The sequence below is a fragment of the Aulonocara sp. 'chitande type north' Nkhata Bay genome, linkage group LG11, assembly GCF_057382095.1.
Source record: "Aulonocara sp. 'chitande type north' Nkhata Bay isolate Kocher_YH1m ecotype deep benthic linkage group LG11, A_spYH_male_GT1.1, whole genome shotgun sequence".
Classification (NCBI taxonomy): domain Eukaryota; kingdom Metazoa; phylum Chordata; class Actinopteri; order Cichliformes; family Cichlidae; genus Aulonocara; species Aulonocara sp. 'chitande type north' Nkhata Bay.
Window position 1 is genome coordinate 21,390,430 of NC_141354.1, and position 27,075 is coordinate 21,417,504.

The window sequence follows — 27,075 nt, forward strand, 5'->3', positions numbered from 1 at the left end:
CTATAAACAAATGAGGGGTGGCTCAAGAGCTTTGGCTTATTCTAACAGATAACATGCAACACCCGGTGATTGGGTGTGGGTTGCACTGTCACTTCACAGGGTATCTTAGAGAGTTACCCCGTACATGGGGAATAACGAAGTTGAGAGATAGTCTTGACATGATAAAGAACGTTTGGTTATTTTGTAATGTTGGTTCTCGGAAGGAGAGACTGTCCAGCCTCAGGCTGCTTGGAGACACATTCCGATTATACCTGTACTGGTTTCATGTCTGCAGAGCTGTTTTATGCGTAAGCTGTGGGTCGTGGCTGGCCTAGCCGGAGTGTCTTAAAGAAGTATCAACTAGCCATGGCCTGGGGGCCGAGGTAATTCCCTGTACATATGGAATATGTAAGGAAGTGGCGAAATAGCCTCTCAATCAGAGAACCAAGGTTTCAAAGTAACCGAATGGTCCCAATGTTAATTAGAGGGTTTAAAAGCTTCGACAGTGGGGCTGTGAAGGCATGTTTCTTTCTGAAATGTGTGTGCAAGTTTAGTCTGTGCCGGTCAGCAAATATCTGTCATACAAAAGACTAAAGAGCTTTATAAATAAACTACATTTTAATGTAAAATCACTTGTGCCCAAGTGGCACAAATACTTGTGTTATGCTTGAGACAATGCTGTTTTGTTGGCTTTGATGCGGGCCATTAAGATGAGGCGCATTTGATGCTATTATGGTGCTCATTTCCTCTGGGCTTGCAGTCCTCTAGCAACATCATCAGTGCAGAAGTGATTAATTTTAAAAATAGATTAATAGAGCGTTTGTACACAGATAATGAATTTTTATGATGTATTCTTTCTCAATTCAAGCACACAATGCACAAACAGAAAACTAAGCATAATTTAGTCTTAATTATTTCTCTTCCTTTATTCCTCTACCTGCTAGGAACACGAACATTCGCACATGTCTTCTAGGGCATTGGTTAATAGCTTTCAGGTTTACCTGTTTTATGGGGTTTTTTCTATTATGGTGCTACCATTGCTGGCCTGGCAAGTGATCTAAGATTTACTTTAGTTAAAATTTATCTAGATCAAGTCAGTTAAACATAAAGACAACAGTTGAAGCTGGGTAAGGACATCTAGTGGCCAAGCCAGGTCAAGCCAAGTCTCACCTTTGGCACCTTACACCTCTTCTGCACCATGCCTCAGAATTTCAGCCGCTTTTACTCAAACATGCCAACAGGCTTACATCAAGACTTAAAGAGTGTGTGTTTTAGACTGTATTTAAAGTTTTCTTCCAGAGAAAAACAATGTAACTAAACTGTAACTAATAATTTACAACCGCTTTTTGTAGTAATGTGTTGCTAACAAGCTGTTTTATTTATAATACCATTAAAAGAGTTTACAGACAAATCCAATAAAAGTACAAGTAAAAGAAGCCTATGGTATTGAATGGAGAAACATAACAAATACAGTTACATAGCCTACAGTTACTTAATGGATTGATGAGTATGATAATGAGGTGACTCATAGGCTATAGCCTTGGCAGTCACAGTCTTTCCACCTAATTGAACAATCAGCGCTCGCTATCATTATGAAAACACCAGAAGAGGTACTATTTTAAGAGACTGTTGTTTCTTTTACTAAAACTCAAAGACTGAAGCACACATTCAGCTGTAATGTGCAGGCTGCTCTGGTGGCTCGTCGATGCTTAACACTGTACTAAAAGAGAGGATATGCCTAATATGGTCATCAGGGGCATAACTCTTTGAGCACATAAGTCCCACCCATCTCCTATTTGAACCGTTTGCAAAGGGCAGCCAGTCAGAAGAAATGGGTCTAAAGGGAGGAGAACATGAGCTAAAACAACTCTGTTTACAAGGATGAAGTGAAGGGCAGCAGCCAGAGCAGATAAGTAAGGATCTGTTATAGTCCAGGATTAAACATGTGGAGCTTGAAATGAGCATGTGTTTTATATAGATAGCTATAGATAGATATGTGTGTGTGTGTGTGTGTGTGTGTGTGTGTGTGTGTGTGTGTGTGTGTGTGTGTGTGTGTGTGTGTGTGTGTGTGTGTGTGTGTGTTATTTGTAAATTTACCAGCTTTCACCTACACCAATGAAATATTTCAGCAGGTTTAAATATGTGGGATCAGCCATCCAAGGCAAGTGACAGTGGACAAGAGAGGTGAAGAAGAGAGTGCAGGCAAGGTGAAGTGGGTGGAGACAAATGTCTTGGTGATTTCTGACAGAAGGATAGCGGCAAAAGCGAAAGGTGAGGTTTACAAGCTGGTAGTCAGACCTGCTATGATGTATGGTTTGGAAACGGTGCCACTTACAAAAAGACAGGAGGCCAAGCTGGAGGTGGCAGAGCTGAAGATGTTAAAATTTTTTGTTAAGCGTGACCAGGATGGACAGGGTTAGAAATGGGTACATCAAATGGACAGCTTAGGTTGAGCAGTTTGGAAACAAAGCATCGCAGAAGCAAGGCTGAGATGGTTTGGACATGTGCAGGGAAGAGATAGTGGATGGGACAAACAATCCTGAATATAGAGCTGCCAGACAGGAAAAAAGAGCACGACCACAGAGAAAGTTCGTGGATGTTTTGAAGGAGGACGTGTGGACGGCTGGTGTGATGGAAGAGGATGCTAGGGGTAGGGTGAGATGGATATGATTCGCTGCGGTGACCCCTAAAGAGAGCAGCCGAGAGAAGCAGAAGATATACTGTTTATATTACACTTGTTAATTACTTCCTGTTTTCCCCGCAGATGCCGTATTGACGAGGAGGTGACCCACAAGGCCTGGCTGAACCGCTCTAATATCCTTTTCACGGGGACAGATAAGTGGTCTCTGGATAGGCGTGTGACGCTGGTCAATAGCAACAACAGCGACTTCTCCATTCATATTGACAAGGTGCAAGTAACCGACGAGGGGCCCTACACCTGCACCTTCCAGGCCAATAACAAGCCGCGCATCGTTCATGTCTACCTCATTGTTCAAGGTCAGCAGCTGGGTTCAGTCAGAACAGGAATCTATTATAAGTGGCTGTTTATTGCATCCGGTACTCTTGGATAATTTCTCTAATATATCCAGAGTGCAGATTTGATTGCCAGTGATGCCGCAAAAAAGTATATATTACACCCATGGTACTGTAAACTGCCCTGGATCTGATTAAAAAGTTTAATTAGGCTTTTTGCTATTCATCCAAACATAGTGCTGTCAGGAGGGTGTGATTGAAGTCTGACTTCCATGGAAGCAATTAAGATGGTTTCTATGGCAGTGTGTGTCAGCATTAGTTTTCTGTAAAATCATGATTGAATGTATACCTAAAATCTATGATAGACAACTTAGTCATTAATGTTTATGATGTCTTGGTGTTTAAGGTATTTATATTTATATGAATGTGAAATTACTCGTGTCTTCAAAGCTCAGCTGGCCTGTGTATGTGTGTGTGGCTACAGTGACGGAAGACTAGTGCAGTGACAGATGAGCCCATTTGTTATTTTCATATGGGCTGTTAAGATTACTTGTCTTTATAAACAGAAAGTTAGGCAGATCAGATGGATGAGCCTGTATGTTGAGTAGATGAGGTACACAGGAGGCTGTCCAAGTGCCTGACTAAATAACTGACAGTACTGGACCTCGACTGGAGCTCAGTCATCAAGTCAGCAGCTAAGTGAGTGAGTGTGTGACTGATCCTTAGTGACATGATGTATCGATGCAGGACTGCCTGGAGGATGGATCTAAGGCCTTTTCCCCCTGCATGTGTCAGATTGTATGCATATTTTGGGGCTACGGAGTGCAAAATGTAGCCATACATCACCGGCAGATTGAGACCAAAAACTTTTAATAGGATATATTAGGTTAAAAATTACAGGGATAAAAACACGAGGTCTGGCTCAAAGCTCACAGGTGGCAGAGACAATGTCATCTGCTTTGCTGGAGATTTCACATCACACTGCAGCCAAGTAACACTCTTGTCTGCAGGGTCCAAAGCTTGGCACAGATGACCATATATACCCAATTAAATGCTCAATTCCAAGTCGCCCACATTTCCCACCCTTGCTTGATAACACACAAAATAATTACACCCTCAAGTCAGTGTATCAAGCAGGAGCAGCTTTACCACCACTCCAATCTGTACTTTATTGCTGCAAGTATTCAGCTCCAGCAAGATAGAGAAAAGTATCTTCGGTAGATGTCTCACAAAAAAGCAATCTCAGAGCCAGGCTCATTAAAAACAATGATAATGGGCTATTTAAATTCAAGGGCCACCTCGTTATCAAACTAACTACATGCACAGCATCTCCAACACTTTGAGTTAGGGCCAAAATGGTTTTCAGGGGTGGTCATACTCACTGAAACAGTAGAAGTAAAAATTCCTCCAATACCACTTTTGCAAGTGCCCTTTCTTTTTCAAGACAAAACTAGAGTCAGTGTCAAGAGAGGGAAATGGTAATATCCATTTGCAGGAATTTAGGATTGCTGCAATGGAATGAAGGAAGAATATTGTTGCACAGTTCAGTAAACACTCAAGCATAGATCATTAATCAGCGGATTGTGTGTCTGTCTAAGCTGCAGAGATTTGCATCATATGTTAAACACCTTAATAGGATGTAAAGCTGTACCTTATCAATAATGTATTTCGAGGTCATATTTTAATGGTGCGATCCTGTTTTTCAGTGCCAGCCAGAATCGTCAACATCTCAAAAAATGTGTCAGTGAACGAGGGAGAGAATGTAAACCTCTATTGTCTGGCAGTCGGCCGGCCTGAGCCCACTGTCACCTGGAAAGAACAGAAATGTAAGCTACCCCTTCGTGCTTGCTTGCCTTAACATACAGAGATCTAATGTTCACAGCTTCACCTTTATCTCCCTGCCTTTACATTCATCCTTGACACTCATTCGCCTGTTAAAGCCTTTTTTTTCTCCCAGCCTATAAGCTTATCAGCATTCAGCTCATGTTCACGTCTTTATCCCTGGCTTCTGTGTCATCATTCTTAAACCCAGCTGTTTAGTTTGTCCCCATCTTAAATTCATACTCCCGCATTTCCCCATGTCCCAATGTTTTGTCCCAAATAACCACACATTATACGTAATTATCCCCACCGCGCCGCCCGTAATCATCAGCATCTGTCTTCATCCACCTTGTCAACCAGCATCGTGATGCCAACAGCCACTTTTGGCACCAAATCAGCTATTTTAAACCTCTTCTGGTGTGAGGAATTGGAGCTTGTTCAGGGTGGTCAGGAAGCGCATCTTGATAGATGAAGTCAGTCAGTCCATTTGATCTAATCAGCGCAGCATTATTCCATGTTAGCTCTCGTTTTCGTCATCGCCGATGTCCAAAGTCAAGCAAATAACCTTTATCTGGTCTCTAGAGATTGAAGAGTTCACTTTTTGGTCTTTTACTTTTTTGCCAAAATTGCAATTTGTAGTTTCTGTCTCATCTGTTTGACACATAAAGAAAATTGCTATGTACTGAATATACCACTGTGCTATGACTCAGAGTTTCAGCTGTTTGTTTTCAGAGAAAAGGTTGAGATGTTAATTTATTTTCTTGCTGTTTCTGTGTTGTGGGATAAACTGGAAGCTTAAGAGCTCTGTGACAATGGGTGAATTATCAGAATTGAACTTTCTTGTTTATAATATCAGCATGTGTGCTAGAAAGTTTCATAATATCCTTTGCAACTGACAGATGAATATAATAGGAAGCTGCGAAGCAATAAGGATCATTATTTTAGTTTTTCATTTTTTATTGTTGGTTTCAGCACTTTTTTGCAGACTTTTTTTTCACACAACAGAATTGGCTAACTTGTAGCCTGACTACAGCTGTAGCAACACAGATCAAATGCAGTAGCAAGCAGCAGTAATAAATAGGTCAGTGTGAACAATTACTGAACACGATGTAATTATACTGCCGATAAATGCACAACCTACTGTAGTGCTGCACTTACAGACAGCTTTGGGCTTACTCAGAGGCCTGTTCCTTCTCTCTTTCTGTTTGTGACTGGGTTATCATGCTGTGAACAGTATGTCCTTCGCTGTACAGTTAGTGCTTATGAACCTACACAGTACACTACAGTACCTCAGGGAGGGACAAACCCAGGAGTGATCACACACACCCACAGACACACAAAATATAGAGGAGAAAAGGAAAGCATGCATGAATGCACACCTGCAGCAAACACGCACACAACCTCACATCACAAACTCTGTGCAGTTGTCCTCTCTTGAAAGTCTACAGCATTTCTCCTCTCTCAGCAATAATCCTCCCTCTCTAACCACCCCACCAACTCAAACTGCTTCCCCACCCCCCTATAACCCCTCTGCTTGCAGAGAAAGAGATAGGGCCCACATTGCTATTCCGTAGGAGTCTCTGCAACCAAGCCATCAGTTGCAGAGGACCAGGGGTGGTAGAGAAAGGAGGGGGGTCGAGCCCAAAGAAACAGCAAGAAGCTGCCGGCCATCTGTCCCCATTACTCAGAGACTGCATAGAGAAACTGCAGGGAGGGGCAGTGAGAAGAGGAGTTGAAAGTTGAGCAGAAAATGCGTATGCAGTACACCAAGACGTGGTAGAATAGGAGGAGGAGAACCACCTGAAAGGTGAGGGGGATGAGGGGGATATGCTAAAAGTCTTTGACCCCTTTGCGTCCCGTCTGCAGCTACCAGACTCCTTATTCACATACAGATAGTAATACCGCTCGGCGCTGTTATTTGCAGCCGCCGTCTCCTTCATCTTCACCAGAAGCACAGATACAATCTTTTGCACCCATTCACTCTCTCTGGCATCCATCAGTTGACCCACACAGAGGCATACAGGCATTTTGTCTTATCCAGTTAAATACACCAGCACAGCACAGGCTTATCATTTGACGTACCATCCATTAAATCCTGCAGTAACACAGTCTTAGAATAGATGCTTATGGCTGTGGAAGGAAGGTGATATTCTTTTGGTGTCAACTAAAACTCTCGGACAGGATGATAAGTATAATTGTTGTGTATCCTTATAGAATATATAAATAGGTTAGTTACAGTTGATGGCAGTAGATTGGGCTTTGATATTTCTGGTAGGTGTTCTATGGGCTGGGATGCTAAACTCAACAGCAGTGCCGTCATAATTAAAATATGGTTTGTTTGGCTCCAATTCAGTTCGAAGGCTGGCAACAGGAAGGCGGTAAGCAGAGGGAAACAAATCCAAATGGGCGACAGGCTTAAACACTATATGGGTACAATAAAGGATAGATGACTAGATGATAGATGACTGTCAGATGACCTGTGTATGTTGGCAAGAACACTGAATACTGAGTACAATTTATCATGCACATGTAATTTGGGAATAAGGAGCATGTGTGCAGGTGGGTGGGGAAATTAGGTAACTGGAAAGGAGGAAAGAAGTCTGATGGCTTCCAGTCAACAGGTGGGCAAACAGTGTTCCCAGAAGCACCTTTATTTTTTCAACTGTGAAGTGTTTCCACTAAGCATATATGTCGGACACTGTGCTTTCATAAACAAATGTTTATGGATTTGTGTTAACGTGCAAGACTTGGACTGCGTTATATCTTGATTTAACAATCTGTTAATCTATTTCCTCAAATCATAATACTTTCCCAGCTATGAGCACATTTGTTCATTCTAAACACAGTAAAACTTTAAAAAATTGCTTCCAAATATTTAATGAGTCCCCCAAAAGACCTGGGAACTGTGAAATGTAGCAAATGTTAATAGGTTGTCCTTTGTTTTTACATCCCACGATCAAAAAGGAGCTTGAAATTTAAGTCCATTGCTGATCAAGCAACATTTCGCAGATCCAAAGTGCAGGAAAAAACATGGGAAAAACAATTTGAAGTGTTCTTGAGGAATTTTAGTCATACACGTGTAAAGCACTGGGGTGCACTGGCCTTGAAATTCTACTGTATCATTTAGATCAATTGACACACATTACAGCTGCTGTATGCTACCAGAATGACTGGTTTTATCATTTGTTAGACTGCCCACCCATCTCTGTTTTAACCTCACATCAGACCACTCTGCCTTGACTGTAGTTTTTGTAATGGAAATGGATAAGAGGAGCCGAGAAATCAAGTGCCCTGGTAGTCTAGTCAAGCTCAAAGTGCTGCCGGGGAAATAGAGCACGGTTTCACTGTTGCGGGCCAGAACTCTTGATCCTTTTCCCCCCTCTTATTCACAAACCCTGTCTCTTCCAAGGTGCAATCCAACTATCTCTGGTGGTCAGGAGTCAGGCTCCTTCAAAAGCCATAAGTGGTTCATGGAGCTGTATTTTACAGACCATTGTGGGAGTGCCAAGGGCCGGCTCCGCTCAGATATGATCTCCCACCAAAGTGGAGAGAGGTGTGCAATGCAGGTCCAGAGATCTCAGGGGATGGAGAGGGAGGGGAATAAAGGGGGAGTGCAAGGACTGCTTTGCGATATTACATCATACATAGATGCTATGGATGAAAAGTCCATGAAAAAAACCTAATATCAAATAACCAACCTGACATCTGTCACTGTTTCTCTCGTTATGTTGCCATTTCTCTCCTTTTTTCTTTATCTGTACATCTGTGTATCTCTTTCAGTCTCTTACACGGTATCGCTGTCAAATTACCACACTCTGTGTCTGTAATTCTCAATTTATAACTCGATTGCTCTCGGGTTTTTTTATTCTTTGCTTTGTCCTTTTGATTTCTTTCGTCACCTGTAACAGCCTCGTGTGTAATTTCTCCAGTGTTAGTTGTCTGATTCTATCTCTTCTCCTTCTTCCCTCTACGCTGCCACGGCTCCCTCCTCCTTGCAAAGCTGGGTGCTCTGCCTGCTTGACAGAGATGTCACAAGAGAGCAATATTTATTAGACTAATCGAATGAGTGAATAACATCTCACCCACCCCACCCCATCAACCACGGCTCACCCGGGTGGCACAAGCAGCCATCACGGCGGTTGTCGCTCGCTGCTCAGCCTCTGCTGCAGCAGCTGCAAATAATCGTCTCCAGCTCAGTAGCCGCACTAATAATCCTCCAGTATAATCTTCAATTAGAACCGCCACGCTAATCTCTGACAGGAATAATCGTGGCGTTTAGCGTCTTTTTTATGTGTGCGTGTTTGCGTTGGTGTTCCTCTCAAACGTACTCAGGAGCTGTTTGTGTGTTTGTTAAGGGAAGTAAAGGTCTGCTGATTGACAGTGACTTGGTTTGTGTGTTTTGGGAACTGGGTGGGGGCTTTGAAAGGGGAAAGTGTGCAGCAATTTAAGAGCTGGATTTCCTTGTTAGTGGTGAGATTATATATTATGTTGTGTTCCACAGTCTGACTTCTTTAATGGGGTAAAGGCAAAAAAAAAAAAGGCCTAATGGTTTCGGAGGCTGCGAGACAGCTGGCTGCTGTGCTTACAGGAGGAGGGGGTGCACGCTCGCTATCATTCTTCTTCTCCTTGCACTCTTTCTCCCTCGCTCTCTTTTCCACTGTCGAACCAATAACACCCACAGCATCCATTCCCTCACATGAAGGAGCAATAACTTGTAGCCTGTCCCCTCGACTCTCCTCTCTGAAGAGATTCTGTGGCTGTTTTGTCGCCCAAGGAAAAAGACTGAAAGTGTGAGACTGACTAATTTGTTTTTTTGTTCACCTGGGAGTTTGTCAACATCAAATAATCGCCAAATATTCTTGCTCGCCGCGTAATGTGGTGAATGAGCAGTTCCCCCCCCCCCCCCCCCCCCAACCCAGTGTGTCCAACGCTTAGAAAGCAAAGCTTACAATTTCCCCCGACAGTATAAAAGTAGTAAAAGAGTCACTGCTGTCACATTGTGTTTACTTACTTTGCATGTGCGAAAACATCAACTGAAGAAATGAGCATTTGGGCCAGGAGATAAAAATTGAATTATAATATTTTTTTCGTAATTATACACACCTTAATGCTCATAATAAGTATCATCATGCACTGTATTGTTGCATTGTTAACTATTTGAGGTTTTTCTATAATCCAAAATAATATTTCTAAATTGCGATAAACAATAAATACATGAGGAAGTTGCCATTTGAGTATTGATAATAAAAGAATGGACATTCAGCTGTTCCTTTATTTGCCATGGGGTCAGATTTCACACCAGGTGCCCTTCCTGATACAGACCTCCCATTTATCCAAGCTCGGGCCGAGCGCTTGGTTTTGACCCCCTGAGGCTGTTTTTGTGTCTCATCTTGGTCTCAAACTGTGAGTCTTTCACATGTAGGGCGAATGTGTTAACCACAACTTAAGTAGTAACCAAGGTCAGCCCAACGTCACTTCTTGTAAATGTTCTTGAATAATGCATTATATGTTGTCATCTAATATGTGCATCTTGGCCTCTCAAATGACATTAGCCTCAGCTAAAAAAGCTTAAATCAGTTGCCTGCATCACCTTGCATATGATTTTTAGTGACCTTTGACTTCTACCTAATAGATGGGACATTGCGTGAGGGGGAGTTCCTGGAGATCACAGAGATCACAAGGCAGCAGGCGCAGGACTACGAATGTATCACCAACAATGGTGTGGCCCCTCCAGACCAGCGTAAGGTCATAGTCACAGTCAACTGTAAGTATCCCACCTGTGCGCTGCACAAAATGAACTCCATGTCCACAGTGATGTATTAATAATATATGTTAATGATTTAGATGCTTTATTATGTATACATTTTAAATTTGTTCTCTGCAGGTGCTTTTTAACCTTGTGGCTAGACCTGCCTTTTTGGTTGAAGTGAAGCTAAATGTATACACATTACTCATTCCAGTCTCTCTGTTTGTGTTTTCTCCTATCCTTCTCTACCAGACCCTCCCATGATCACAGACATGAAAAACATGCCAGCCCATTTGGGGAAGACAGCCATCTTGCGCTGTGAAGCCATGGCAGTCCCGCCGGCCTCCTTTGAGTGGTACAGGGATGATCATAGGTGAGAACACTGTCAATTTAGGTGCCAATTTGTCTGCTATGAAGCCTCCTGAATCTTTCAGTTATAACATTTGGTACTGTTCTACTTACACGGAATAGGCAGACTGGGCGAAGATCACGTATACGCTGGTTGAGGCAGGTGTACCTGTTTGAAGCCTGATATTTGCTCGCCAAATCAGCATTCCATTTAATATCACAGTGAATTACAGGTGCGCCCTGCTTATCAAGCTAGAAAGACATCGCTAGCGTTGGCTGCAAATGCCTGAGGGGAACTTCAGCTCTCATGCAGATTTAGTCATGTCCTGTTTCACAACCTAAACCCACACACGAGTGGGTAAACTCATGGTTGCTCATCTCCATCTTTTACATACGATCTATGATCCACATTTAAAATATCCTTTTTTATATATATATACATGAGTTGAAGCTTTATAGAAAATGCTTTTCCCCAAGGGGTTATGTTAAGCAAACAACTTGCAGGTGTCATTAACTCGTGTTTTTGTTTTGTGGCATTGATTTGATTGGTTGACAACTCAGTGCAGCGCCACAAAAGTAACAGTTTGTCTGGTTAGAGGGAGTAATTATAAGCCACAGCCAAACCACTGTTTTTTTTTAACCATCTGTCGATAAACAGTAACAAAAAAAAAAAATGCAATAATTAAAATGTGACTTGAGGATTATTAAAATCCATCCAGTGCGCAGCAGGTTAGAGAAGAGGGGGGAGAAAGAAAACAGATTTAGCCATTTAAAACTCAATAATGTATTCATCTTCTTTTGCATTTTTGTTTTAAAACCCCCAGAATAAGGAAACATTATTCATAAAATTTGGGTAATTTTGTGTCTTCATTCTCATAAGAGAATGGTTCAAATTGAACATTTTCAGACAGAGAATTCATTTTTCAGCCATGTACTGTAGATGTGGTTTTGGCTGCTGCTGATGTACCTAACCTCTGGCATTAGTATATATCTGAGATAATCATGTATATATTGCCATCTCCGGAGAAATATTAGCTTGTTGGCAACATATTTCCTCTATATTACAGACACATAAACTGCCCCTCCAAGTTTGTAAAAGGTCCCAGAGAGCGTAGAGGAGTCAGGGTGATTTGGCATCAGGCGAAGCACGACACAGAAGTACTTAGACAAGGCTTTGCTAGCCAGAGAGAGTTGTTAATAGAGTATAATAGGCCCCAATAGGAGGTATCAGTCATTTATGGGCTGAGACTACAAGGTGAGACAGAACATAGAGATGAGGGCTATTTTGCACGTTCGTCTCTCTGAGCAAAATGTTTCTTGTTCACACTGACTCGAGTGTGATGTTATTTTCTGTCACCAATTTTCTTGTCTTTCCTTTCTACTTTCTCCCTTTGCTTTTGTTACTGCACGATGGCTACCCAGGCCGGTAGAGAGTGACAACACCCTAAGGATCAAAAATGAGAAGACACGCTCGCTGTTGCTATTCACCAATGTGACAGAGAAACATTTTGGCAACTACACCTGCTTTGCCTCAAACCGTCTGGGGGCTTCCAACGCCAGTATGCTGCTGTTTAGTAAGTTATCACACACGACTAACTAAACGCAGGGGCTTCAGCACACAGCAGGGTATATGTATGCAAAGAGATTTCAAAAATACACTTACGTTTGACATCAATCATCGTGCAAGACTTGAAACACGCATGACCCACTACCACAAAATTATATGCAATGACATACTGTTTTTCCCTCTTCGCCCACTCTGTTTACGCTCTGCACACAGCACAGCATTTTCACAGCCTCTTCCTGCCTCCTTCTTCCCATTTTCGTTATTCTCCGCCCCATTAAAGCTTTGCTTGCGTATATTACCATCTCTCTTCCCCGAGTTCCTTCAAACTCTCCGTCTCTCGTCCGTACACATTCCCGTCTGCACGCACACACACAGACTGTCGCTCGACTCTGTCCCGTTACCCAAGAAGTTGTCATTTCTCTCGGAGCCCAATTCACATTAACCGTCCCCAATGAGCGATTTCCTACCCTTCCATTTCCCGACACCCCCCACCCCCCCTTTGGTGCATTCAGCATTACCATCTTAAGTGAGTCCTTCATCTATCCCCTTTCTTCTTTCATTCCCGTGCCCATTATCTCGGCCAGTCTCCCTTCAATGACTCACTCCTCCGTCAGACCCATATATCTTCCTGCTCTCTTTTTCCACCACCGCTGCCACTTCTGTCAGCCTATCTCTCCATCATCTGTCCTTCTGCCTCCTTTTTCCTTCCTAATCTCCTCCTGCCATCATTAGAACACAACAAACTCCTTTCTGTTCTGGACCGGGCACAGAAAATCGCAGCATAATCGGATACCTTTGTGGCATTTCTATTCATACCCTGTCCCTCACTGTCATTGCCTTCCCTGACTTTCTTTCCCTGCTTTCATACAGATTGTTTCAGCATTTAAAGGTGCCACATGCAGCATTTTAACATCAACAACCACTATCACATCAAAATTGGCATATTATCATAATTACCCCCTACCAATGAGTCCATTACTGAGACCATTGGCAGTCTGTACTAGGTTTCACTTCACACTGATACTTTATAAGCCACCAGGTTAGATTTTTGAAACCTAGTAGACTACATAAAAGCACAAGAGTGGGTTAATTAAGGGTTCTTACAGTTGCCCATTCAAGCATTATGCAATGCCTTACTGCAAGTACCATATTCTTGATGGTATGCTGAGTTACATTGAATAAGCTGCTGTATTAACTTTTATTCATGACTGTTCCTTTTTAATAAGGTTATGCTGTATCTATAGTGGTTCAGCGTGTAAGCTCCATAGATCCATCTCTAAAATAGGACTACACATCCCATCTCAGGCCCACCTTATCATAAACAACACATGTGCCTAGCAGCACTGAGGTGATACCTGTGGATGGAATCTGACTAAATTATAAATCAAAACACACCCTGGAGGACCAACAACAGAATTCCTGCTTAGCCTGTCCCTGTACTATTAATCCAGTTTTAGGTTATCACTCCAGCATTTAATGGCTTTGCAACTTCAGATGAACCACTTTAACTTTCTTAAGTTTCACAATAGCCTTTTTTCCCCTTGCTTTTAACACACAGGTGTAAAAATGAATAATTTATCTGGGTCACACGTTGTGTGGGTTTCCAGCGCCAGCAGTGTTGCACTGTTTCGCTGTTTGACAGGCTAAATGGAGTGAAGCGTGATGAATGTTATTTACATTTAATATGTCAACCCTGAACATGTTTCATGCAAGCTTTTCATGGGTTGTAACTTGACACTGAGTATATTTGTGTCGCTAAATTAAGAAATGTAATAATTTAGACCTCATGGTGAATATTTGGATATGTCAAACTGGTAATATTATTAATTGCTAAATTTCATTTCAAATGCCCCTTTCATTATGAATGTTATGACATGTCAGAATCAGACGAAACGTGCATCCATTTCTGGCTTTTCAGTGTCATTTGAATATATTAAATGTTGGTTTAATAGCGTTACTTTCTTTTAAAATTAACCCACCCCTTATCTTTTGATAAGGTGCAGTGATTTACTGAAACATGCAAATATAAATGTGAATACAGTATATAAGGCACGAACTACATTGTTAGAGTAAAATTGTAACAACCTTGAAAGTCAGTATTTGGTAAAACCACCTTTACTTTTAAACACAGCCTGAATTCTCTTAAGCAAGTTTTTTTTTGTCATTTCTTTGAGTAGTCTTAAAGAACAGTTCTCCAGGGTTCTTGAAGGACATTCAAAGCTCTTCTTTGGATGTTGGCCGCTTTTTATTCCGTTCTCTGTGAAAATGACCCTTCAGGAACGTCAAGGTCCACAACTGATAGTACTCGATTGTGTGTTTTCTATCCAGGTATTCTTTTACTCTTTTGCCAGTGTGTTTGGTATCATTGCCACGCTGAAAATCAGACACTTTCAAGATGGATTGCATGTTTGCTCAAAATCTGATGGTACTTTTCAGTGTTCGTAATTCCATCAGCATTCACAAGCTCTCCAACACCACTGGCTAACAGTGTGTTTTGAACTCACTTCCTGTGTAGATATTTCAACCAAACATTCTCTCAGTTTCTATGTCGAGTCTTTGATGGATTTTTCCTATTTCTTGAGGACGTGGCTCTCAGTTACTGTTCAGTCACTTGCCCTTTTGTCCTCTACTTTTCCAGTTTCCTCAGATTTTTTAAGAACACACTGCACACTATATCAAGATTTTACTTAATAGCTCTTTGTTAATCACCTTATTAGTGCAAAAATACTATTTTATGTCTTTCGATCTATGTTGTCTAAAACGTTGAACTACATAAAGAGGAACACATTATGCTTTATCAACAGGCTGCTACTAAAAAAGTGCCTAAAGACACAGTTAGGCAGCTTTAGTTGTGCTTGAATGGTTCAGAGGTCAGTGCTCACAGTTGGCTTAACAAAAAAACAACAACAACAAAAAAACCATTCTCCTGAAAATAGCCAGGTAGGGGTCAGAGGGGTGGATCAAAACTTTTGCACAGTACTACGTGCTGATTACCATTTCCCTACTAAGTACACAGTGATATCAAATGAGACCAAAAGCTCGGCTGTTTCATCGCAAAAACAAATACACCCCCCCCCCCCCCTGCCTTTTCCTAGCACTTAGAAAATAGGAAATGTAGTTCATATTTCAAGAAACACCATTTCCCTAATGTAAAACACATTGTTTACAGTAATTATGCCAGAGTATCAGAATTAATTCTGTTAATTAACTGTAATATGTTTAAAAATTTATACAGGCTGTCACAGAAATAGACTCCTCATTTTGGTTGTAGCGTTCTTTGTGTTTTTAACAATGCGTTTCCCCGCTGCCCCCCTGTGCTCCCCTCTCCTCTTCTTTCCATTCTCTCTGTCCAGGACCGGGGGCCCTACAGGGGCGAGGGACCGGTTTACACGCAGGGATAAGTGTCATCGTGTGCGTTTGGGTTTCCCTCTCTGCTGCTCTTCTGCTGAAGGTGTAATGATCAAACTCCACCTGGAAACGTCCCTGAGCACCCCACCTCTCCCTCCCCGCCCTCTCTCCCACTCAACGGAAGGAAAACGGAAATGAAATTCTTTAATTGCGAACCCATCACTGTGAACAAAAAGAATATGCATTATTCCAGGAGCCATTGAATCATTGCATCAAACACAAAACTCCCCCCATCACCTCACCCCACCCGCCCAATCCCCCACCCAGCGCCCTCAATTGAATTTTAAGGTCAGCTCACACTCATTATCTCTTTCTCTCACTCTTTCCCTCACACACGTACAGTCTTTCCTTTTGTTTCCCAGAATGCCTTGCAGATTTCTCTGACTTGGTACTTAGCCTCTTTGTTTTTCCCATTATTACCACTGGGCTGATGTTAATAGAGAGTGTATATTAAAGATAATTGTGTTAGTGATCAACAACAAAATAGATTATCTAACAAGCGGAAGATCATTTATGTAATATATTACATAGACTATTGACTGACCTACAATGTTTGCCTTATGGAAATTATACGTGAAATCACAATGTTACGGTGGATATTTAATGAAATTATATGATGATAATGATGCATTATGATATGGCACTGGCGGTCATGTGCCCTTTTTAAAAATTGTCCAGTTGGTGGCTGTGTGAATTGTCACCCTTTGATCTCACACCTTACATACTCACACACACATACGTATGTTTTTTTGATTTTTAACTGTGTAGCAGAAAAACTGCTATGAATGATGTCAAAATGTATTTAAAAAAAACGGCTGGGTGGTGATGGCGTCAGTCTTAACTACCCCTCTATGTAATTTGGGGAGTTTATATTAAGGTTTCGCATGTAGACTCGCTCACTACCCAAACCTTTTTAGCTACCCGACTACCCCTCTGTTCAGCGTGCTCTGTCTAGTCCCCCCTCGCATCGCTGTAGTGTTCTCTGCTCTATGTCTCCTCCTCCCTCCCTCCCTCCCTACGCTTCCCACCCAGTGTAAATATATGCAGTACAGAGGCCATGCTGGCGACTTCAAGTTGCCTCGGGAAGAACAACATCTCCCAGAAGCCTCGACTACGCTCCAGTGTTCTGAAGCAGCAAGAGACTGTCCACTGACAACAATATCTTCTGTTTCAAAAGCTGAGGCTCCATCCTCTTTGTCGCTTGTTGATAGCATGTACCGGTTAGAGATGTTCCTGTTGTGAGTCCATACTCCCTCTACACTCCCTTCCTTCTCTCCCTCCTCCCCTTCCTCTCCCTCCTTCCCTGCACTGTGTCTGTTTTTCTCTGCAAGGTTACCTGCTTTTACTTTTTTGGTGTTAATAATACTACAGATGATGACGATGATGATGTTAATAAGTATTTGAATAACTATGAATAGTAATTCCATGTGAGAAAAAAAAAACGAACAAAATCTGATGGTAAAGAGTCGTGCGTGGGGGAAAAAAGAGTTCTTTTGTACTTTACTCACACACATTGAACAAGTACAACGAAAAAACAAAACTACAAAAAAAAGGTGTAAAGTTTTCAAAGTGACGTGCTCTATTTTACCATGACAAGCTTTTTAAAGACACATTTGAAACACTCTGAGGGATCATTTCAACCAGCTCCAGAAGCTATGAATGATAATGTAATTTATAATTTGTAACAGTTTATGTATTTGACTCTTTTTGTCATGCTGTTAGCTGCATCTCACACACACATTTACTGCACATCCCTCCACTTATCATAGTGTGTCTTTCTCTGTTTTGACCAGCTAGATAAATGTCATCCTCTGGTCATGGCTGTAAGTCATTCCTAGTTCTGCCAGACCGCACTGAGATAAAGATGTAATTAGCCATTACCTGTGGCTGGCTAAGTGAAGGAGTCCGGGCTCCACCTGTCCTTCCTGCCACCCAGTTATGGCCCCTATAAATCAAGCTCAGCCCTGCAACTGACAGGAATCCTCTTCAAGGACAACCTCACCTTGGTGCACCAGTACTCCATCCACTGTGTACCTGTGACATGCAGGCACGGGCACTACCAAACCCCCATGGCACAATTATCCAGCCACTTCCCCCACATGGCACAAACAGTGGGAGGAAGGCATATATTTCAATATGGCAGAGCCCTTTTCTCTCCTAAAGCACTGTTCCACTCACATGCAGAGACTATATGCAAATTTGCCATAACGAGCCTGAACATCTCCCTGGCTGAGCCCTGACTACACCGACATGAAAGAGGAATTACTCGATATTGAATCAAATGTCTGAATGTGTGTGTGTTTTTTTCTTTTATTTATTTGTTATTTTACTCAAATTTTTGGTTCAAGCCAGCAATAACCTCTAATTCTACTGTGCAAGAGATGTCAGTCATGGTTAAAGCTGTGGTGTAATATCTGAAAATCTGCCATTAACAAGGTAAATCAAATAAGTCTGTTGTTGTACTTTTATTGTGTACAGTACTCTGAAATGATTGTGAAGCTCTGTTTAAATGGCCCTTATTCTAAAACATTACAATACATGTTGTTCTCAAAAGTCTTGCCCGCTGCAATGTATTTGGGTCGTCTGCGTGACAAAACGCCCGTTGTGCATGCATCTTGTTGCTTCATAAACAACGACGGGTTCCATTTCAAGCACAAGAGCAGGTCATTTGGTCAGTGTTTCTTATTTTTTCCTGTCTCCTGTCACTATCTACATGCCTCTTATGCTTTTGTCATTAGTTTTATCACTTACCGGTTTTTTTGTTCCATGTAAGCGTTCCGCTGGATTTTTCAGTGGCGTATAACATCTCTATGTACATAATCTGTCCTTGATGAAGAAAAAAGAAAAACATAAAAAAAAAAAAAAAGAAACAGAAGAAAAAAAAAAGTGGATAAAAAATAACATACTGTCATGTTTCTCAGTGTGGGTTTGAAAAAGCACGTCAATATTTGTGTGTGGATGGATTTTGAAAAAAAAAAAGAAAGAAAAAGAAAAACAAGCAAATAGTCTGTTTTGTTGAGGTCTGTGGGTAAAGGGTAAACGCGGGGGAAAACGGGGAATATCACCTGCCGTGGAGTGGGTTAAACTGAATGTGAGAATGTGTATAAAAACAATCTGCAAAAGCACACAATTCCATGCGTCATGATGTATGCGCGGTGCTGTGCAAAGGTTTTAAGTGTTCTATTGATCATACAAATTTTAGTTACTAGAAATTACTAAAAAAAACTGAATATTTCACGAGACCACTGTGTGCTTTTAAGACCCATCAGTTCCTCTACCAGTTCACGCTTTTTGCAGTGTTCTAAACATCAAATGAACTGTGGCCTGTGTGCCTGCTGTCGTTTTGTGTAACCTCATTGAAATGTGCAATCGGCGGGAGTCACAGCTTTTCTTACGGGATTTTCTCCGACTCTGGCTGCATCTGAAGCCATCCTGATTGGTATGTGATGGATAACAATCAGAACATCTAAAGCACATCTGTTAAAACCTTTGCACAGTACTGTAAACAAGTCCCACTTGTAGTGTCGCAGAAGGAGAGGGTGTTAGTAAGAACACAGCAGATCCCCTGGGTGCAACAATCTGAGGGTGGATGAGGAGGCTGTTGGGAGAGCACCCGGTCTCATGGACCAGTGGGAGGATAGCCTGACAATGTAAATCCAAAAGCTGAGAGCCAGAGGGAGATGGGATGACACTAACCAGACAGTGAGCTCTCCATTTAGGGAAAGAAGACAGACAGGCACTCATATTGCATTTCCAAATATGAGAGCTGTGGTCTTTCCCAGGGGAAGGTGTACCACACTATTTATGGTTGCACTATGTAATATGAATAGAATTAACATAGCCTTCATCACAAACACAGCCTGGCCTACTTCAAGTGGATAAATAACACCCAACTGGGGTTCAATGAGTTTACAGTGATATAAACAAGACGTTTCCTGAGCCCCTAATTACATTCACTGCACCCTGATGAGAAAGTGTTGATTGGCTCCTGTAGCTGAAGGTTGTGATGATCTGTTTACAGAATCTTTTTTTTATTTAATGTGGCGCCATCAAACTGTTCTCACAAACCTCATCTCACAGAACTAGCAACTACTGCCATTTTACAGTATATTATATAGTAGTATCTTATCTGATGGATTTTATGTTTGTAGTTGTGTTGTTTTTTTCATCAGTTTTTTTTACAGAGTTATAAATTTGTTTTAAGAGCAGGGGATTTAAAAATGACTTTGAAGTACATTTCAAAGCACTGTGCTGTTTGCTAAAAGGATTCAGGTAATTAAGCACCAAGCTGGGGTGTAAGGACAGATACTGCACATCACTCCTGAAATGTTGCAGTGAAATATTAAAATCATAATTGTACTTCAAGACTGAATAGTGAAATAAATGTTAGCCTAAATAACGTGTGCAGGTACCTCTTTCTTTGTTTCAGCTGCAGCCTTTCTGCAAACACCCTCGCTACATAGCACAGATCCCGGACAGACTTTCAATTCAGAACGCAATGGTTAATCAATACATTCGACTGAATGGCTTTGGAATAGAGCAATTTCTCCCTGGCTTGCCTTACCAGGTCCCCAGAAGCTGGATTGATCAAGTGTCTATAGACCAGCCTTAGAACAGAGAGCATAATTTATCATGCCTGATACAAGACACCCCTAATTGCACATTGATTTTAAGCCCGTCTCTGAAACTATTTGCGCAAGTTGTAATGTCAGCTCAGTAAACTATGTGTTCAGGGCTGCGGTTCAGATCTGGGGAATGAAGAATTAATCATTTGTTTTTCTTTTCATGTCTATCCAAGATGGTATTTGTTGTTTCTTTTTTTTCACCTAAAATACTGTAAACTGTAAAAAATGAGCCTTCCTACGCTGTACGTGTAATTTATTGGGTGCAGTAGTGCTGCTGTATTTTATTAGTAATGATGAGATATGACATGGAGATTTTGCAGTTGCAGTGTTAACAGCCACATCTAGAGGCATATGTAATAATAATACACACTTATAAGGTGTCGTTGTGTGCAATACAATAATAAGACATTAAGTGTGCTGTAATTTGATAATGTGACAAACTGACGGCATGACAACACTAGAGTCGGTGCACCAGAGGGATACGCTATACAGACTAACAATTATATATGAATGATTTTCATTGTGCTAAATCCCCTGCTCATGTCCTTTACTCCAAAGCACGCCGAATTCCAGTATATTATCCTAATTATCCATTGTTTACCAAATATCTACAGGCTCATTCAGTTCTCATGGGCAAAGTCAATGTTGCAAGTCTATTAGGGCCTAGTACTTTTCCATTAGCACAGCCAATAAATGCATTGGTGTACAGCTTGGTACACAGGATTGGTAAGTGATAGATAGATAGATAGATAGATAGATAGATAGATAGATAGATAGATAGATAGATAGATAGAGTGTTAGGTGTTTTGTTTATATTTAAACCTCAGCTTGTGGCGAAGATGTTGGGCCACAGAGTGATCAGTTTGCCCTCTTCCTCTCTGTGGCCACAGATGGAGCCTTGTCAATCACTTACCTCTAAGAACTGGAGCGTCTGGCTAATTAACAGCATGCTGCACTCCGCCAGCTGAGCAAAAGCAACATTCGCATGGACTGTGCAACACAATTGAGGCATCTCGCCCACCATGTCTCCCCTAGTCATTAAGTCGCCCACCTCCCATCTCCAGCATAGAAAGAGTCCCATTACTTGGCCTCTCTGAATTACCATCCCACGCCTGGCATTTTCCTTGTCAGTCAACCGAGGGGTAAATATTGGTTGTGGTGCTGAGAACTGACAGGGGAAACTTGGATTTCTTTCACAAGTGACAGCACCAACTGGTGTTTTTGTACTGATTTATACTGCAGTTATGAAACAGGGGGGACACCAGACTGTGGTGAAGTTACAGATGCACCATACACGAGCGTTTTGTGTAAGATGAGCTACAGGCTGGCATACGCGGCATGATATATTGTTGGCACTGGTCAAGTGCTATGTGCATCAAGAGGGAAATAACAGCGTTCAGACTGCAGGAGCCTTCCCTGCAATGTAATGGAAAAGTGTCTCATTTAGAAAGTAATCACAACTTTTACCTGGAGAGTCCACCGTGTATAATTGCAGGAATGACCACACTTGGGTTAGTGTCAAATGTGGAACCCATCTCGCCTTCTTTTTCTCTCTGCAGACTCTCAGTTTCTTTTAATCTTGCTTTCCTCATTTCTTTTTGTGTGGCGATAACCTCTAGAAATGCTCTCCCACCCCTCAGTGCTCCAGGTTTGCCCACTCTGCTGTTGTTGAAATAAATGGTGTGTGTGTGTGTGTAAGTGTCCCAAGTGTCAGTGTTCAAGTGTGCATTGTACTCCACGGTGAGCATGAGTAATTTAAGAGCCTTCGCGAGTAGTATGCAGCATGTCTGCATCTGTGTGTGTATACGTGCGTTCTCTTAGCTCCACAGGGCAGGTTGTTTGGTTCGTTCCGATTACACACCCGAATTACAAGTGTGTCTTACATTTTTCATGATCTTATCAATGTAAGGACACGAGACAGAATGAAAAGAACATTTGTCTTCTACCCTGACAGATGTTCAGTGCTGTGAAGCGATGATTATACTTCTTTTTGATTCGTTTACTTGCTGAAGTTGTCTTTTTTCTTTTCCCTTTCTTCTGCTTTTATTGATTTTTGTATTTCTTTCCTTCTATTTTTTTTTTTCAAAATCCATGAAGTGGAGTTAAAAATGATATCAAGTGGAGGGAGATAAAAAATAAATAAATAAAAATCATTTTTGTTTTTAACAGAACTTTTTGTGTGTGGTTTGTCGCCGGAAGCGGGGCTCTCTGTCGGCCCCTGTGGTTAGAAAGGAGGTGAGGTCAGACAAGTTTTGCTTCAGCTTGCTTTTTTTCTTCCTGCTGAGTACGAAGCATCTGTTTTTGTTGCGTTTGCAGGTTTGTCTCAGAGGCCTTTTTATTTGTTTGTTTGTTTATTTTTAGTAAGCTATCTGAATATCTGGTTAGATGGGACACATTTTCCCGCAAATTATACAAATGTTATTAGTGAGTAATAACTTAATGGTCTGTAGCAATTACCAGCCATTAATATGGAAATTATGGCTGTCGCAGTGTGGTTGGAGGGAATTTCTATTTTGCAGCTACAAATTAGAGACTTATGCACAGGTGGAAACTCTTCACTTGTCCTCCCTTTGTCAATGACAATCATCTGAGGCTCTTATCTTCAATGTCAACGCAGCTTAACATATTCAGTAATGAATTATCAAAAAAAAAAAATGATAATAGCGTTGGGGCTCTAATCTGTTCTAATTACTTTTCAAAAAGCAATATAAGCACCATTCCCTTTGATCTTTTCAGCGAGGAAAACCATCAAGTTGTATTCAACATGTATCCAGTATGTTTTCATGTAACTCTATGCTTAAAAATGCATATATAGTTTCTGCTTAGTTTTTGTCAGTTTTTCTTTTTAAAGAAAGAGTTGGTGAAGCCAGTATTAGAATTTAGAATTGGCAATCTAATACATTAAATAAGTCACTAACTAAGTATAAAGTGCATATATTATAGAAGTGAGCTCATTCATCAACTGTAGGAGCTCAAAGGTGACACTTTGACTAATATGTTCAAGTTTTTACAATGTGCAGCGTTGAGCATCACTGAGTAATAAGCAGTTTCTCACCAACTTTCTGCCTTTCGAAGTCGCTGTCTGAGCTGGGCTGTCTAATTTGAAAGTCAAATCATATGCATTGCAATTTCTGATGTTCCTTTACTTACGAAAAGCAAAGCAATGCTCCTTTAAGTTGCTGTAATGATGGTGTTTTTAGAGTTGACCCTCTAACATTTCGATTAGGTTAATTAAGTTTTAAGCAGGCCCTTTCCCCTCTGCTTGAACTTATATTTTGAACTCTCCCTTTTCCAGCTTTAATGATGATTATTTCACCTAGCATTACATGTTTCCTTCCCTCAGAGGACACAGATATGAATTCATTACACTGCTGCTCATTAGAGCACTGAGGAAATTCATTTTTATCAGCTGCCGCATGAGGAAAAAGTCAAAAAACAAAATCAAAACAAGAGTAATAACACACATATTAGTGCGCTTCAAGCCTTCGACAAGAGGGGAAAATTTGTTGCATGACTGAAATCTCATGCTCGTTACCTTCACATGCAGGTTACAACGTGCTGTTGGATTTCTTTTCTTTTTTATCCTTCAATACTGACACACATATTTTAGAGAGCTGTAGAAATACTGTGTGAGAAACCTGTAGACTAACGATAGATTGCTTAGCGTTGCACTTTCCTGTCAACGTGCAGACAAAGTGCCTGTTTGTTTGCCAAGACACTGACATATGTAGTTTTTCACCCCAGCAGTGTCTGAGATCAGGTTTGTGTTGAAGCATGACCTATTAATGAACTATCACCTCTAACCATAGAGTGCAAAACAAAAAAAAAAAAAAGAAAGCTGACACCATCAAATTTTAATGCTCACCGAGCCTTCAGACTTTAAGAGTACCTGAGAAATAATTTCACCACTCAAGTTTAACAGGGAACAACAGCAGCATGGCAAAATGGCCTCAGCTGTGCTTTTTTCTTTTGCTGGCACACCAAGTACCAGGTCAGTCTGAACATGTGTCTGTTGTGTTAGAAAATGTGTTATTGTTATATCTTTTTATAGCTCCTTTAGCCTGTTACGCATGCACATTCGGTTTTGTTTAACCAGGAATATATTATAATCATTTACTTTTTAGACATTTTAACACCCGTGACAGTGTTCATTAGTAATCGTCAATATTTCTGATGAGACATTATAATAATTGATTATAAAAGCTGCTACAAGTGTGAGAAATCCTTCCATCCTATGCATAAACCAAGGCCCTGGATCCAGAAGAGCATTTAGAACTGAATTAGTTTGCAATATTTTGTCAAGGACATCAAGTGGACGTCTCACAATTTCTAATATTTCAAGTTGATGTGAGTTTATGAAGGTGTAGCTTGAAATGCCCAACCTTGCCCTGTCTTGCTTAGCTACTACTAGACTCCACTTCTAACTCTCTAAATAACAAACAGACACAAGCAGCCAATCACAAAACCTTCCTGCTAAAAGTAATTAATATAAATAATGTGATAAAATTTTGTAGAGTAGGATTTTTGTGGTTGCTGATTTTTTTTACAGCTCTACTGTTGAGTGTTTTACCGCTTATCTTATCGCTTGTATTTCATCATTAAACTTAATGATCGCTGCTCACACTTGGCTATATAAGCAGCTGCTACAAATAAATCTCTTCAAAGCTGGTGAGACCCTTTGTGTTTGAGTGTTTCTGCAGAAGTGTTTTTTTCTATTATCTTTTGTTTTTCTCAGTGGAAGCCATTTAATAAGTTGCGTGTTATAAAAACTTCACTAAACTAAGTAAAGTCACTGTTTGTTTGAGCTTTATGTCTGATCTTCTCTGTCTGGCATATCTCACTCCCAGCTGTCACCCAGGCATACTAAACACACATTTTAAAGTATTTGTAGTTGACCCAGAGGTCTGATCTGCACTTTTTAAAAAGTTGCTTGTATGACACATTGTATTAATGGCTCTGTCTTTAGCGCTGACAGCAACCCCGGAGGGACTGAGGGTTAGGCAGCATCCTCCATCCCTCAGTGTGATGCGGGGTGAGACGGCAACTTTGTCCTGTCATTTCAAAGTTGAATCCCTAAAGTATGGAGTTCAGTGGTTCAAGTCAGAACAGCAGCTCATCTCAAACTCATCCAGGCAAATCGTTGTGGCGAAGAATCAAACTTCCTCCCTGGTGATCACTAACACTACAATTCAGGATTCTGGGTGGTATTACTGCGAGGTGAACGTCCTGAAGAAGGACCCAGAATGGGGCAACGGCACCAAGCTGGTCGTCTTGGGTAAGAAACAAATCGCTGGTTTCAGAAATGAACATGCCCACAATTTATTAGGACCGCTCCGCCCGGGTGATGTTGCCATGCTGGTAATTATGTCTCATTTGTATCTTTTGTACACCGGAGCCACGACGTTCAGTATGAGGCAGCTCGATACAAGCACCGGCAAAAAACATGTATCACCATAAAACGAACGTAAGGGCTCAATCTATAAAAATTCAAGTCATGTGAAATTCCCTCAGAGTTCATCTTTTTGCCTGAGCAGTTTCATGACAGATCTAGAAATAATCACCCCGGCACCATACGCAGTGCCTTGTATCGATCTTGCCCAGGGAACTGAAACTCCCCAGAAAACAAGGCAGGGAGGGATGGCCAAATTATTATGTGGAAATCCTTCATGCGGAAGAAAGCTTCCTTTTGATATTCCCTGATTGCAATGCTGGCTCCACCGAATAAAAATGGATACTGCATGTTTTTTCATTTTCATTTAATTTCTTATTCAAGCTTTATTCTGCCGATTTGAAAAAAAATTTTTAATCAGAATGTTATTGATATAAGTCTACTTGTTGTTAGTAATCTACGCAACATTGCTTTCAAATTATATGCAGTTCAAACTGCAATACTGGACATCAGTAGTAGTAATTGATTCAGTGTAGCACTATAGAAGACCCTTTGCAGCATTTATTAATACACGATTTCTTTTACTACTAGCACCACCTTCTGCTCCAAAAATATACCTCCAGATTCGCCCAGAACCACACACCGATCAGTGGGCTCTCCTGTGTCTCACCGGAGGTTTCTACCCCAGTAGACTCACTCTCACCTGGACCTACCAAAGCGCAGCAACCGTTATCGATCACCTCTCAGTCACCAATTGCACCCTTCCTGCTGACAAGCCTCACAGCAACCTGTCTGAACATCCATCCAATGAAGCCCTGCTGTCTTCAGATTTGTTGGTGAACTCTGAGCCTCGGCGCCAGTCGAAGTGTCTCCAGGTGATGGACAACCACAGCCGGGAAATGTATCTCCTCAGTGTTTTTTCTCTCCCAAATAAGCAGTCCTTGAAAACAGGCATAACCTTCACGTGTTGGGTGCAGGACCACCCTGCCATGACAACTGCTCTGACTGCCTCCTTCACTTGGGGTAAATAAGGCAGGAAAATTAATTAATTTCCTAAATATGTTAATCTTATACAGGAGAAAGGTGTCTCAAAGGCAGCTATTGAGATAATGAATGTAGGATTTTCTTTTTTTATATAATTTAAATTCCCTTTTGGTATTTTTTTAATCAAATTGTTATCCTCCCAATGAAAAATGGGACTTTATGCCACAAGTTTTAA

The 27,075-nt window shown here is 41.2% G+C and overlaps 1 protein-coding gene across 1 annotated transcript in view; it reads left to right on the forward strand.

Moving 5' to 3' along the window:
• The window catches only part of iglon5 (IgLON family member 5), a 124,259-nt gene extending 101,621 nt beyond the window's left edge, over window positions 1–22,638 (forward strand). Inside the window, exons 3-8 of the mRNA XM_086311080.1 lie at window positions 2,744–2,976; window positions 4,659–4,778; window positions 10,406–10,537; window positions 10,772–10,892; window positions 12,290–12,441; window positions 15,788–22,638. Coding sequence (XP_086167206.1) covers window positions 2,744–2,976; window positions 4,659–4,778; window positions 10,406–10,537; window positions 10,772–10,892; window positions 12,290–12,441; window positions 15,788–15,891 — 862 coding nt within the window. The 3' untranslated portion in view covers window positions 15,892–22,638. The remainder of the gene's footprint in view (window positions 1–2,743; window positions 2,977–4,658; window positions 4,779–10,405; window positions 10,538–10,771; window positions 10,893–12,289; window positions 12,442–15,787) is intronic.
• Window positions 22,639–27,075: the final 4,437 nt, after the last annotated feature.